Source organism: Felis catus, chromosome B1, assembly GCF_018350175.1.
Source record: "Felis catus isolate Fca126 chromosome B1, F.catus_Fca126_mat1.0, whole genome shotgun sequence".
Classification (NCBI taxonomy): Eukaryota; Metazoa; Chordata; class Mammalia; order Carnivora; family Felidae; genus Felis; species Felis catus.
Window position 1 is genome coordinate 132,457,124 of NC_058371.1, and position 13,747 is coordinate 132,470,870.

General features: G+C 38.4%; 1 protein-coding gene across 10 annotated transcripts in view; it reads left to right on the plus strand.

The window, feature by feature from the left end:
• ABCG2 (ATP binding cassette subfamily G member 2) overlaps positions 1-13,747 on the plus strand; it is a 130,553-nt gene that overhangs the window by 83,368 nt on the left and 33,438 nt on the right. For 8 of the 10 annotated variants that reach the window (XM_045056108.1, XM_045056107.1, XM_045056106.1 and 5 more), the window contains 4 exons: positions 4,228-4,449; positions 10,956-11,015; positions 11,631-11,745; positions 12,330-12,482. In XM_045056108.1, the coding sequence (XP_044912043.1) occupies positions 4,247-4,449; positions 10,956-11,015; positions 11,631-11,745; positions 12,330-12,482 (531 nt within the window). In that variant the 5' untranslated portion in view covers positions 4,228-4,246. Of the gene's footprint in view, positions 1-4,227; positions 4,450-4,840; positions 4,884-10,955; positions 11,016-11,630; positions 11,746-12,329; positions 12,483-13,747 lie in introns of those variants that run through there. The other 2 variants (XM_045056113.1, XM_045056112.1) reach the window with 2 other exon arrangements.

Here is a 13,747-nt window from a genome sequence, read left to right on the forward strand (position 1 = left end):
AAAGCCAGAGTGTAGGGAATTTTATTCCAGATCATGTGAACTTGAAAAACATTTGAGTTATTTTTATCTTTCTGAGTTTTAGAATGCCCAGTTTCTAGAGCTCTTGCTTTTAAACTAATTAAATAGAACTCCTTTACAGATTAATTTTAGCAATACCAACTGGAGGTAGAGAAAATACCTCATCTGTAACGCGTATAGACATTTACACAAACAAGGTGCACACATAATTAGCCTCTGTTTCAGTAATATTTGTGGAGAGGACATCTAAGACCCAACTTCCAAATATCCTCCTTTTATTAAAACAAATCTGATTGCAAGACAGCAGGATAATTTCTGGATCCATTAACTAGTTATTTTCCATTTCCAGTAAGAAATGGTTTTGGTTTTGTCCAAACCAAAATGGTTTTGGTTTTGTCCAAAGATATGAAAAGCTACAGCAACGAACAAACCGAATGAAGCCCAGAGTACCTTTGTGAGCGTTGGGTCCTCCCCCAAAGCCAGGGGTTCACTGATTACACCAAATGGCTTCTTAGCTTCTAGCTGCTTAGTCTTATAGCTGGCTTTCTCTAATAGTGTACACAAGAAAACTAATCCAGACATGTCGAAGAACCCCATTTGGGATTTGAGACTCAGGCTATCCTTAAATTTCCCCATTAGTAAGCACTTGCATGTGTAGGCTCCACATGTATTGTACGTACAGCCTGCCAGAGTTTCCTGTGGGTGGTTGTTGGTTTTCCAGCAGTGTTAGGCTTTTGAAGCATGGTTCCCCATTCGTTTTAGTTTCAGTTTTATTTGTAGAATAAGGCTTGACTAAGATCTAAGGATATCAAGTGTGGTGGGTTGAGAGGGTGCTGCTTGTGAGAGTTACTTCCAAGGACCGTGATACACCTTCTGATGTCTCTGGATTTCTCTCAGTGAGGTAAAAACCATCGAAGGGGCTGGGAGCACTGGATGATCTGGTGTCCCTGGACCATCCAACCATTAATTACCTTATTAGATGGAACATTCCTATGGGACCCCTGCAGGTCTTGAGGAATATCCTCTGACACTTCCGTTACAGGCTTTCAGTCATCTGAAAGGATCATTTGGCCAGAAGTAGCAAATGTCCCTTGCTGCTTAGAGCTGAGTGATTCAGTCTCTCATATTTCTAACCAGAAAATTTACTCAAGCCTTACACTGAAGGTATAGCAATTAGTATAATGCCAAATTAAAACATCCAGCCCATCAATTCCAACCCCTGTAGGTTATTCCCACCTAGAGATCATTCCTGTAACTCTCAACAGCTTGAATAAAAGTCAGGACTATCAACTCAAATTGAGGAGGTGCAGATATCAGGAGAACTCACCCGATATATCTATGAGGTGCTGGGGGTTCACAGGGGTACCTGTGCTGGTACCCAGCGCCTGAGTTGCTTGGAGGTCTTGCGAGAGTTTCTCTAATATCCTGTCCTTCTATGCCAAGTAACATTGATGCAAAATGAACAAATCTTTTTAAAATTTTTAAAGAGAAAAGGAAAGACGAGCCCAAGTTAGCAAAATAGCCCAGGATACATAATCTTGACAAAGAAGAGAGTGCTGTGGGGAAGGAACATTTGGTGCAGTGTTATACATGTTTTTTTACATGAAGAGTTACACATCATGATGATGAAGGGCATTCCAGAAAGTTACAGACTTTGTTTTATGTTTTCAGCATGTGCAAGGCTGTATGATTTTAATCTTATGGGAACCAAGAGGTTTCTTTTGTTTTTCCTATCTGTATGTTTGATGTTCCTTTTTGGTTGTTTTTTCAATGAAGCAGACATGCAATGTGTGCTCCAGGCAGAGATAGAGCCTATACTTTGAGGTTTTGCCAAGTCATTTTGACCTTGGTGGGAAATGTAAAGTATAGCTTCCCCTGAGAGCCCAGGAGCAGGGTCCACAAATGTTAAAAGTTAAAAATTTTCTTTATCATTGGCTGCTTAAATATTTGCTCAGATTTTTAGCCTCTAGCAGTTTCTTTCTGCCTGTTTTTTGTTTGTTTGTTTTTTGTTTTTTTCTGAAATTTTCCCATGTGTCTGCAATTTGCCTTGAGAGGAAAGGGCACAGAATGCTGGGTTTGCCTTTGCATTCTCTCCTTTCCAGGATTTTGGTTCTGCAAGTCCTGGCTGCTTTGGTTACTCTCATCACACAGAGCTCTTCAAATAGTTGCATGTTACATTTTATCTACTTTTACAATTTTCTCTTTGGAGGATGCTCGGTTTGGAACAGCTGCTCCATCATAGCCAGAGAGAAAGTTCTTCATGGATAACTTTCATTTTTATTTTTTTTAAATTTAATTAATTAAATTTATTTTTCTTTTAGAGAGAGAGAGTGCGCGTGAGCAGGGGAAAGGGGCAGGTGGGGTGGGGAGAGAGAGAGAGATTGAGAATCCTAAGCAGGCTCTATGCTCAGCATGGAGCCTGATGTGGGGCTCCGTCCCACAACCCTGGAATCATAACCTGACCCGAAATCAAGAGTCAGATGCTCAAGAGACTGAGCCACCCGGGTGCCCTGATAACTTTGATTTTTAAAAATTAAAACTGGGATGTCAACTATACTGTAACAAAACAAATAAAACAGAACACTAAGTTGATGGTCATTTGACATTTCAAACTTAGTTCACAAGCTGTTAAGTTCATCTTAACTCTTAGTCTAAATCTTTTAATTTTTTTTTTTTAACGTTTATTTATTTTTGAGACAGAGAGAGACAGAGCATGAACAGGGGAGGGGCAGAGAGAGAGGGAGACACAGAATCTGAAGCAGGCTCCAGGTTCTGAGCTGTCAGTACAGGAGCCCAATGTGAGGCTCAGACCCACAAACCACGAGATCAAGACCTGGGCCAAAGTTGGGTGCTTAGCCAACTGAGCCACATAGGCGCCTCTAAACTCCATTATAAACTTAATACTCTGTTTTTGTTCTAAATTCTATACCTGCTTCATTATTGGTTTTATTTTATTAATAGTTTTTATATTTAATTCTAAAACTTCCTAGAATTTAAATATGTTCACCCATCATGGAAATGATTATGTCATCTCAAACAGTTTTGGAGCTTCTCTTCTTGGCTGATTGAGGGAGCATAACAGTCAGGGATATAGAGTCTGGAGCAAGAAATTCAGAGAAATTTCTCTTGTCCCTGACTGCCTGGATTAACTCCCTTTTTATAATAATAACTATGTCAAGAACCCCAAAATGAAACAACAAAAACAGGTGATGGTAATCATGTGGTCTGCCCCTAATCTTGAGATGTATTGTAATATGATTTTCAAACCAGGCAAGTCTAACTCCCACTTATCTTTTTCCTGTTTTATGACTTTTGATTAATTTTCATTGTCTGTACTTACTTATTAGGTGTTTAATTAACAACTAATTGAAGTTTATGCATTTGGAGTTGTGTCTGCCCCCCTAATATAGGTCCCATGGTTGTTCTTATCACAATATAGCCTGTTCATTGGAAATGGAACTATTTATTGCATTGTAGTTTTAAATCGACTTGTTTTTAAAACATGCTTTAAATTTTTTTTTTTCAACGTTTATTTATTTTTGGGACAGAGAGAGACAGAGCATGAACAGGGGAGGGGCAGAGAGAGGGAGACAGAATCGGAAACAGGCTCCAGGCTCCGAGCCATCAACCCAGAGCCTGACGCGGGGCTCGAACTCACGGACCGCGAGATCGTGACCTGGCTGAAGTCGGACGCTTAACCGACTGCGCCACCCAGGCGCCCCAAAACATGTTTAATAGTATATTTTATTGAATCCACTGCACCTAAAATATTTTTACTTAAGCATGTAAAAAAAGGACTAATCGGGTATTTTACATTCTTTTAAAAAATTTAGATCTCTATTTTTAATTTTTCTGAATAGAGATAAAATTGACAAATACCATTACATTAGTTTCAGGTGTACAATATACTGATTTAATATTTATTTATATTGTGAAATGATCACTGTAAGTCCAGTTAACATCTATCACAAAGTCACAATTTTTTTTCTTGTGATGAGAACTTTCAAGATCTGCCATGTTAACAACTTTCAAACATACAGTGCAGTGTTATCATCTGTAGACACCATGCTGTATATTACATTTCCAGGATTTATTTATTTTGTAATTGGAAATGTGTACCAAAATGACTTGTTTTAAGTGTACTATTAACTGGTATTTACAATCTGATTTATCTGGACTATCAACTTATTGTTGCTTTTCCCTCTACAGAAAGGCAGAAACTCTCCAGATGTCTTCCAGTAATGACGAAGTTTTTATCCCAATGTCACGAAGAAACACCAATGACCTCCCCAGGACAACCTCCAATGACCTGAAGACATTTACCGAAGTAGCTGTGTTAAGTTTTCATAACATCAACTATCGAGTAAAAGTGACGAGTGGCTTTCTTCTTGGTCGAAAAACAGTTGAGAAAGAAATATTAACAAATATCAAGTATGTTCATGAACTTGTATTAAAACAGCTTTATTGACCCACAGTGAGCTTGACAGGTTTTGCTTATTGCAAATAAAGGAATTACGTTTGTGTACAACTCTATACAGACATACAGACACGTGCTTTTATTTCTTGTGGCTGAACTTGGAGTGAAGTGGTTGGATCACATATTAGGTGTGTGGTTAACTTTAAAGGAACTGCCAAATTGGGAAAGTGGTTGCTCTATGTGCGTCAACTTTTGTTTGAGAAACTGAACAATTAATGTGTCGTTTAATTATTTCTGGGTACACCCTGTGGTTTACTGAATGGGAATGGCTGTATAATTTACTGGTTCTTGGTTGTGGGGATATAATTATCATCTCTAACTTTAGTTTTCTCATCTGTGGAACAGAGAGAAGACCTGCTATTGTACCTTATGAGCCAGACACTTTTCGGTACTTATGTCCTTTATGTCCTTTATGTCCTAGATGCAAGAGCCAGGTAGTGGAAATGACAGTATATTGTAAAAGTACTTTGGTTTTCAAATACACTTGTTTTAAATGAGTGTTCCATTTATACAGTAATTTGTACCATTTACTTAATGCTTCTCCCCATTACACAGGCAGACAGAGTCTATTTACATATAAGACAACTATGGCTTAGCTTAAGTGATGCAGTGGAATTCCAAAGTGATTAGAGAAATTAGGAACCAAATCAATACATTTAACTGTATTTTAGAATCCAAATCAGTACAAAACTATGGTTTTCATTCTCTTCATCCAGGGCGAATGCATCATGTCGTTGTGGAGTGGGCGGTAGAGTGGGGAGAGAAAAATGAGCATTTATGTAGAATCTAGTTGGTCCCAGATATCTCTACTCTTTCACAAATGATAGCCATCAGGGTTTTAATGTTTTTCTGATGTCTACAGAAGTGAGCTTGATTTTTCCTGTCTGTGGAGGGGGGAGTGAGTCTAGGTATGCTCAGACAGCATAGTCTGTTTGTTTGTTTAATAGGGGCAATAACTACTCCTAGACAAAGAAGGTAACTTTTTCGGGCTCTTTTATCTGTGGGCAGGGAGACTCTGGGGATCTGAGATCGACTGGGTTACCAGGAGGCCAGGTGCTTTGTAGGATTAGATAAAACTTTGTCCATGGAGTAATACCTACTGTCAAGCTTACTTCCTTGTTGCTTTTGTGTGTTAGTTGAGAAACCCTGAGTAGGAAAATAGGAGAAGAATGGTAGATGCAAAGTTTCCTTTCTGAAAAGCTGATAATTTTTTTGTGGAACATCATAATCAAGAAAATGTTGGTCATGTGGTGCCTGGATGGCTCAGTCAGTTGAGTGTCTAACTCTTGATTTCAGCTGAGCCCGTGATCTCACTGTTTGTGGGTTTGAGCCACATGACCGGCTCTGCACTGACAATGTGGAGCCTCCTTGGGATTCTCTCTCTCGCTGTCTCTGTCCCTCCCTCACTTGTGGTCTCTCTCTCTCTCTTAAAAATAAATAAATAAACTTAAAAGAATTAATACTCAAAAAAGAAAATGTTGGTCACTTCAGATTTTGTGCTAAGTGGAAGGTAACAAAGGACCTGAATATGTGCAGGTTGAATAGATTTAAAATGCGTGCTGTGCAAGCATATATTTATCTTGCTTATGTTTTAAAACTACTAGATTTAGTAACTTTGTACTGTAAAAGTGTCATCTGTTCAAGGCTTCATAAAGTTTTATGGTTCACTGGTATGCATTTCAGCAATGGATGAGTTCATCCTTGCGTGCAGAACTAGGTTCATAAAAACTCAGTCAAATCTTGTAATTCTTTATAATTTTATAGTTAAAAGGACAGGTGGGATTGGTTTCCTTGTTTACTCACATGTCTGGTTTAGGGATCACTGAGAAAGGTCATCCCTGTTTTTGCTTCGGTGATTCTTCTGTTTCCCCTATCTGTTGATTTCAACTAAGTAGAGTTTCTGGGATGGGGAAAGATTGCTTCCATAAACCTAATTTTTGATTTGTGTTTGATAGCACTGCCAGCATTCACAGTAGTAACTGTATTTCAAGAAATCTGATGAGAATCTTGAGTTTTGTTTTTCCTTTGGACATTTTGTAATCTCATTTGTAGATCTAAGTAACTAGAACCTGATTTCCTCTGTCAGGGGAAGAAGACAAAACAAAATCTGACTATTAGCATTCAAAAAGGTAAGATTTTACTTCCTCATGAAAAACCTTTTTGTTACACTTAGTTTGTCCCCATATCCAGTATTTGGGCTTTCCTTCACGAAGGTTGAAGATCTATGGAAAAAATGGTCCATACCAGTAGATGTGTGGATATTTTTTAATCTCCAGGGAAATTTGTTATACTGTTTCAGGATTTTTTTAATTTATAATTTATTTTGACATAATTTAAAAAAGTTTTGAGGTTTATTTTTCAGAGACAGAGAGAGAGACAGAGCTTGAGTGGGGGAGAGGCGGAGAGAGAGGGAAACGGAATCCAAAGCAGGTTGCAGGCTCTGAGCTGTCAACAAAGAGCCTGATGTGGGGCTTGAACTCATGAACTGTGAGATCATGACCTGAGCCAAAGTCAGACGCTTAACTGACTAAGCCACTCAGGTGACCCTATTTTGACATAATTTTAAACTTAAACCTTGCACTTTTTACTCAGATGCCCCACCTGTCAACATTTCACTGCATTTGCTCGTTACTTTTACTCTTTATATACCCATTATCATTAGTATTTTTCTAAAAGCAAGCTGTCCATATGGTGTTTTATTATCCTTAACTCCTTTGGTGTATGTTTTCCAGAAATAAGGATCCTCTTTTATATAGCGACTCAGTCATTGTTTTGGAGCAGCCCAGGGGAAGTGCAGCCTCATAGTGAATGCAGTGGTGGGTGCTAAGGGACTGTCAGTCAACCATGCCCTTAACATACTTAACTAACCACCACATCATGTGTCTTTTGTCTCATCCAACCTGGTATTTTTCTGTCTCACCCTTGAACCTTGATTACTTGGTCATGTTGGTGTCTACCAGCCTTTTCCGCCGTAATGTTACCATTTCTACTTTGTAATTGATAAATACTATGAGGGGAGATACTCTGACATTATTCCAAAACTGTAGTCCTCATTAATCTTCAACCCACTAGCTTTAGCCCCCATTGATTCTTCCTTCCCAAGTCAGCAGTAACAGTCACTATGATAGTTATCAAAAGGTGATTTTTCAGTTTTCATCCAACTCTTCAGTATGGATTAGATTGTAGTCTACTAAAAGAAAAAAAAGCTCTATTCTTCCTTTCTTCATTCATTTCTTTATATCAGTATAGACTCATGGATTTCATATTCAATACAATTCAATAGTATTGCATTATTATCATTATTCTTCTTGATAATCTTACTGTTCCTGATTGGGTCAGTGGGAGACCTTTGCTTTTTTTACCTTGTTCTTTTGATATATTTTCTCATTTGAGTATTTTCTTGGCACAGCAAGAAGTTTCAGACTCCCTGAATACTTACCCTGCTTCAGACCTGAAATTAGCTGTTGTTCCCTTTCATTGAGGATGGTATTTATAAACCAAGATCTGGGTGTTTGGAATGTTCGTTGCCATTGGGATGTCATAGCTTCTAGGCCTTCTCAGTGGGTAGACCTAGGGAATATATATATATATATATATATATATATATATATATATATACACACACACACACACACACACACACACACACACACACATGTGCTTATACATGTACCTAAAGCTTTCTATATCTATTTGTGTATATAGATTAAAACTCATGACTTCTCAGTAATACCTTCAATTCTAATCTTATACCTAGGGTTCTTTCTACATTTCTATTTTTATAAAATATCTCAAAAAGTAAAAAACCTGGTTCTCATTATCCTTAATATACTTACTGATTTGCTTACTATTCTTATTCCTTAATATAAGTAATTACCCTGCCCTCTAGCTGTCACCTCTGTTCCTTCCATCTCCCTTCACAGCCTGTGTTCTGTTACAGCTGTCAAGAAGTTTTTCCTACTTCTTGACATTTTTTTAAAGTTTATTTTTATTTTTGCAAGAGAAAAAAGAGAAAGAGCACATGTGTGGGGAGCAGGGGAGGGGCAAAGAGAGTGAAAGAGACAATCCCAAACTGACAATGCAGAGCCGACATGGGTCTCAGTCTCACGAACTGTGAGATCATGACCTGAGCTGAAATCAAAAGTCAGATGCTTAACCAACTGAGCTTCCCAGGTGTCTTTTAACATTTGTTTGTATTGAAAACTTTTTTTTTTTAGCTTTCCTGTAAGTAACTGTCATTTATAAAAATGTAGAGACTTATTTATCCAATAAATTTTAAGTGTCTATGAGGTGCTTGACATTGTATAAGATGTTAGTGACACAGTTATGTCCTCTGTTCCAGAAACCTTCTAGTCTAATGGTGGATTCATACAAGTAGAGGACTTTACTGTTTAGAGGGACGATAGGGGGATTAGAAGATACCATGAAAGTCCCTAATCCTAAATTGGAGGCCCAGGGGAATGAGAGAGAGAGTGAAGAGTGTGTGTGTAGAACAAGGTAGGGAGGGAAGGTAGCTCCAAGCAGTGGGAATGGCATGGACCTCTTCATAAAATGAGACCAGAGGATTAACCATTATGCACTAAAATGTGATAGATGTGACATGAATCCTTTAGCTAGGTTTCATTTGATGTATTCAATGATCTACCCATTGTACCACTGTGCTGCATGCTATGGTGGGGTGGGGGGTGACACAAGATTGCACCATCTTGTTGACAAAGTTTTACAATACAGTGAGGGAGATTTTCCTGCATGTACATGCTGTAAAGCAGTAAATAAGGGTGGGAAATGAGTTTGGAGAGATGATAGTAGAGTGGAGGGCAGGGTGGGGAAACAAGGGGATTGTAGACCATAAACCAGAACAAGCGTCAACAGACTTTCTATAAAGGGCCTTATAGTAAATATTTTCATCTTTATGGACCATACATCTGTGTTGCAACTGGTCAATTCTGTCATTGTAGTGTGAAAGCAGCCATGGACGTAAATGAATGAGTGTGGCTCTGTTTCAATGATACTTTGTTTATGAAAACAGAAAACAGGTGACCAGCTCTCTTTTGCTGGCCCTTGGACTGTAAACTCCAGGAGGCCTAGGACTTTGTTTTATTCTCTGTCCCATGTCCTAGAAGAGTGTCTTGTACATACGTAGTAGTCACTGGATAATTGTGTTGAATGAATGGAGGGAGAATTAGCCACTACTCCCAACTGGAAATCTTTCTTGCATTTGTGGTTGTATGTTATTGTTGTTTTCTGTAATGCTAGGGTTTAGTGCCAAAGTAAGCCCAGCTTGGGGACCTATAAAATTGTCCTAGAGCATTCACATTCAATTTTGGGCTAATCATTTAGGATTAGTTGGTCTTTACTTGAGTAAATATTTTTAAAACCTGGAAATTTTTTCTGATAATGAAGTCTTAGTGAATGACAAGCTTATTTCTGGTCATTTTAGAAACAGTTACTAGGTAGCTATTAATAAAGAAGATGAATCAAGAGCTACAGATAAATGCATCTTGAAAGTTCACTCAGCCAGTATGTCTTTTTACTTTTGGGGATGGGGGGAAGAGAAGAGGTCATTGAAAGAATAAGAGATTTTTCTGTTCTACAGCTTGTTCCTAGTTTACCAAACTCATTGTATTTGTGCAGTGTTTCTGTGCAAGGCACCACAGTTGAGTAACAGAGTGAAAGCTACATTTCACCCTAGCATCCACCAGCCATTTTACAGTTGTGACAACTTAAGTTGTCCCCTACAGAAAGTGGCATCTATCACTTCTACACTGAGAATTTCCCAGTCCAATTACCTGAAACTTTATAAGGAAGAAAATGATACATATTGAGAATATATATTTTACTATTTCTAATTTAGTAAAAAATTTGTGAGGGTTAAGAACGGGTGATGTGTTTTTTGTTTTACCTGTGAGGTGCTTTATTCTAGCCATTGACTTTCTACTTCAGATATATTGTTTTTTAGTCTGAGTAGATTTAAGCAGTGAGAACACTCTTACTGGGGATTCTAGAAGTCCATTGACTCGTTAATTGTGTAGAACTTGACTAAGTAGCAAATGAGGTGACTTGAAGATAGTTAATGTCACTGAACATTAGTTAAGACTGAAGCTCTTTACACTGTGTTTGGGGGGATAAATGTTAACAGAGATGTTTCACTAGACTCTGCTACTTTGAGGAAACTTGAACTTCCTTGTGTCCTTTTTCAAAAAATATAAATGATTTAGAGAAGAAGTGAAAGGAATTTAGAGGGACCCAAGCCATTTTTCTTAGATGTCTTGAGTATTGATTAACATCGTTTGTATGTGGGACTTATGTTAATTGACAGTTCAGTGTCTTTTTCTTTTAAGAGTTGGTTTGTGCTTGTTTTTTGTTAATCACTTTCATTGAGTGTATTAAATGCAGACCCTAAATTAATAGAACCAGTTTTGAAACAAGCCATTAAATTGGTATGTCTCTGTGTTTACAGTGGCATCATGAGACCTGGCCTCAATGCCATTCTGGGACCCACAGGTGGAGGCAAATCTTCGTGAGTATAATAATATAAGTCAGCTTTTTCTTTGCAGCTTAAATGTGCTTTTCAAGATTATTTTTATGTGAGCATGTATTTGTTGAGCATTTGCAGCCTACCTAGTCTGGTTCTAGGCTCTGTGGGTAACGTGCAATAGTGCTAGCTTGTGGTTGTCTCAAGAACCGGGAAATCTTATTTGGTCAGCTTACTAACAGGACATGATAACAGGACATGATTGGCATACAGCTATTGGCTATGATTTGAGCTAAGGGGAGAGAAAGGAGGGAGAAAATAGAAAGTGGGGAGATGGAGCCAAAGGCATAAGTTAAGGCCTGTGTCTTAGACAAAGGAGCACATTGCTTGCCTTGAGACGCCCCAAGGTCACAGCCTGGAAGGTTCTTTCGGAAGTCTGTGCTGGATCAGCCAACAGTGCCTCGGTTTCATGTCTTTGGGCTTTATTGTAGCATATACTAAAAAAGGGAAGGTAAGAATTTAAAAATATACATAATTTTAGGTAATCTATAGAATTTCTTGATCAGTTAATTTTCTAACTTGAGCAGAATTTGGATTCAGTGGAGCCGAGAGATATAGCCTGAGTTGGAGAAAAACCACAACGTGTATGTCCTCTCATAGGTTGTTAGATGTCTTAGCTGCAAGGAAAGATCCACATGGATTATCTGGGGATGTTTTGATAAATGGAGCACCTCGACCTGCCAATTTCAAATGTAATTCAGGTTATGTGGTACAAGTAAGTATTTATGCATTTTTTTTTAGCTTGCTTCTATTTCTATGTGGGCAAGTACCTTGGCTGATAGTTCAGTGTACTTCCAACTGACTATATGACATACTCATAGAACCAGTTTTCTTTCCACCAGCTTTTCATAATCCCCCGTAAGATTCAGAGTAGTGTGAAATGAAAAGGCAGGGAGAATCTGGAATATAACCATGGTAAGGGCAATGGTATCCATTCTAGTTATCATTTCCATAAGACACTACTGAATTCCCTTTTGGCCCTACCTTCACCCCTGTCCTTCTTCGAGCTTAGAAAGATGTTCTGGTAAATCCTGTATAAAGCAGTCTGACATGTCTGCTGGTAATAATCATAATGACCTGTGTCTCTTTGGGTGTACTGATACAGAATGAAAATTATGCCATCAGGCTTTTTCAGCTGTCTATATGTGAAGTTGTTGTCATTTGTATGATTGCAAATACATCATTAGCTAGGACTTTAAATTGAGTGTGTTATTCTTGTGGATTACATTACATGTACTTAAGGGTGATGGTATTAGAAAAGACCTAATACGTGTTATTCAAATGCCATTTTGCTTTAAGGATGATGTCGTGATGGGCACTCTGACGGTGAGAGAAAATTTACAGTTCTCAGCAGCTCTACGGCTTCCAACAACTATGACGACTAATGAAAAAAATATGCGGATTAACAGGGTCATTCAGGAGTTAGGTCTGGATAAAGTGGCGGATTCCAAGGTAATGTGGAAAAAACAGACAGGATCATAGCTGGCAAATAGGATCTTACCTGTGTGGATAGTGTAACTCTTATTCAGAAGTTTTCTATAATATGTGTGGTCAAAAGTGACTGCTTTGTGTAAAGATGAGAAAAACATAATATGGAGATGGAAATTAGCCAGAAAAAAACTAAGTGTTTGAACCCTGCAAATGAAGTGTGGCAGTGTGCTCTAGTATATAGAAGTGTCTTTGCAAAGAGCACGAGGCCCTTTCCATGTGATGATAGCTCTTGACGCTTTCCCACACCGTTTGTCATGGGTCATCCACTGTCTTTACACTAACTTTCCTTCTTCCTGTTTTCTTTCCCCTTTTAGCTCTTCTTCCTCTTCCTCCAGGAGACTTTGTTCCATTGCTTTTGAGGTATATTTCTGGAATTCTTAAATGGCAAAAATCCAAGGGTTCTAGCTCTATGTTTCACTTTGCTATAATTTGGCTTTCAAAATTATATTTAGTCAAAGTAGAGTTTTATTCCTGTTTTTTTAAGCTTATTTATTTTGAGAGAGAGCGTGTGCATGGGAGGGGCAGAGAGAGAGGGAGAAAGAGAATCCCAAGCAGGCTCCACACTGTTAGTGCAAGGAGCCCAATGTGAGGCTCAAACTCATGAACCCGTGAGATCATGACCTGAGCTGAAATCAAGAGCCAGATGCTTAACTAATTGAGCCATCCAGGCACCCCTAACTTAGGGTTTATTTCTAATTTGTGTAGCATCCCAGTCGTTTTTCTATAGCCTTTCTTTTGGTACTTTTGTCTCTTATTCCCCTCTCCTCTTCATATCTTCCTTTCTTCTGCCAATATTTACTTACATATTGTCTGTTATGTGCTGGGCTTAGAGATAACAGTTTGGGGCCAGAGAGACAAAAATAACTCCTTTTGTGGTTGTGCAGAGTCAGGAGGAAGAAATGAAATGAATGAGAGAACTTTACAGTTGATGACTAGGGATGAAAGATTTGCTGGGAAGACATTTGAAGCTTTGGGTGAAGATGAGCTTTTTAGATTGTGGTGGCTGTAGTTTAGCATTCTTTATTATTTTAAAGGTTTTATTTTTAAGTAATCTCTACACCCAGTTTTGGGCTCGAACTTACAACCCTGGGATCAAGAATTGTACCCTCTACTAACTGAGCCTGTGGGGGCAATAGTTTAATCCCCCTGTGAAATCTATCCTCGACTTAGAGATAATGAAGAAAGGGGGCATTCTGCTGGCTGCTGCTTCATGTGATACTGACATT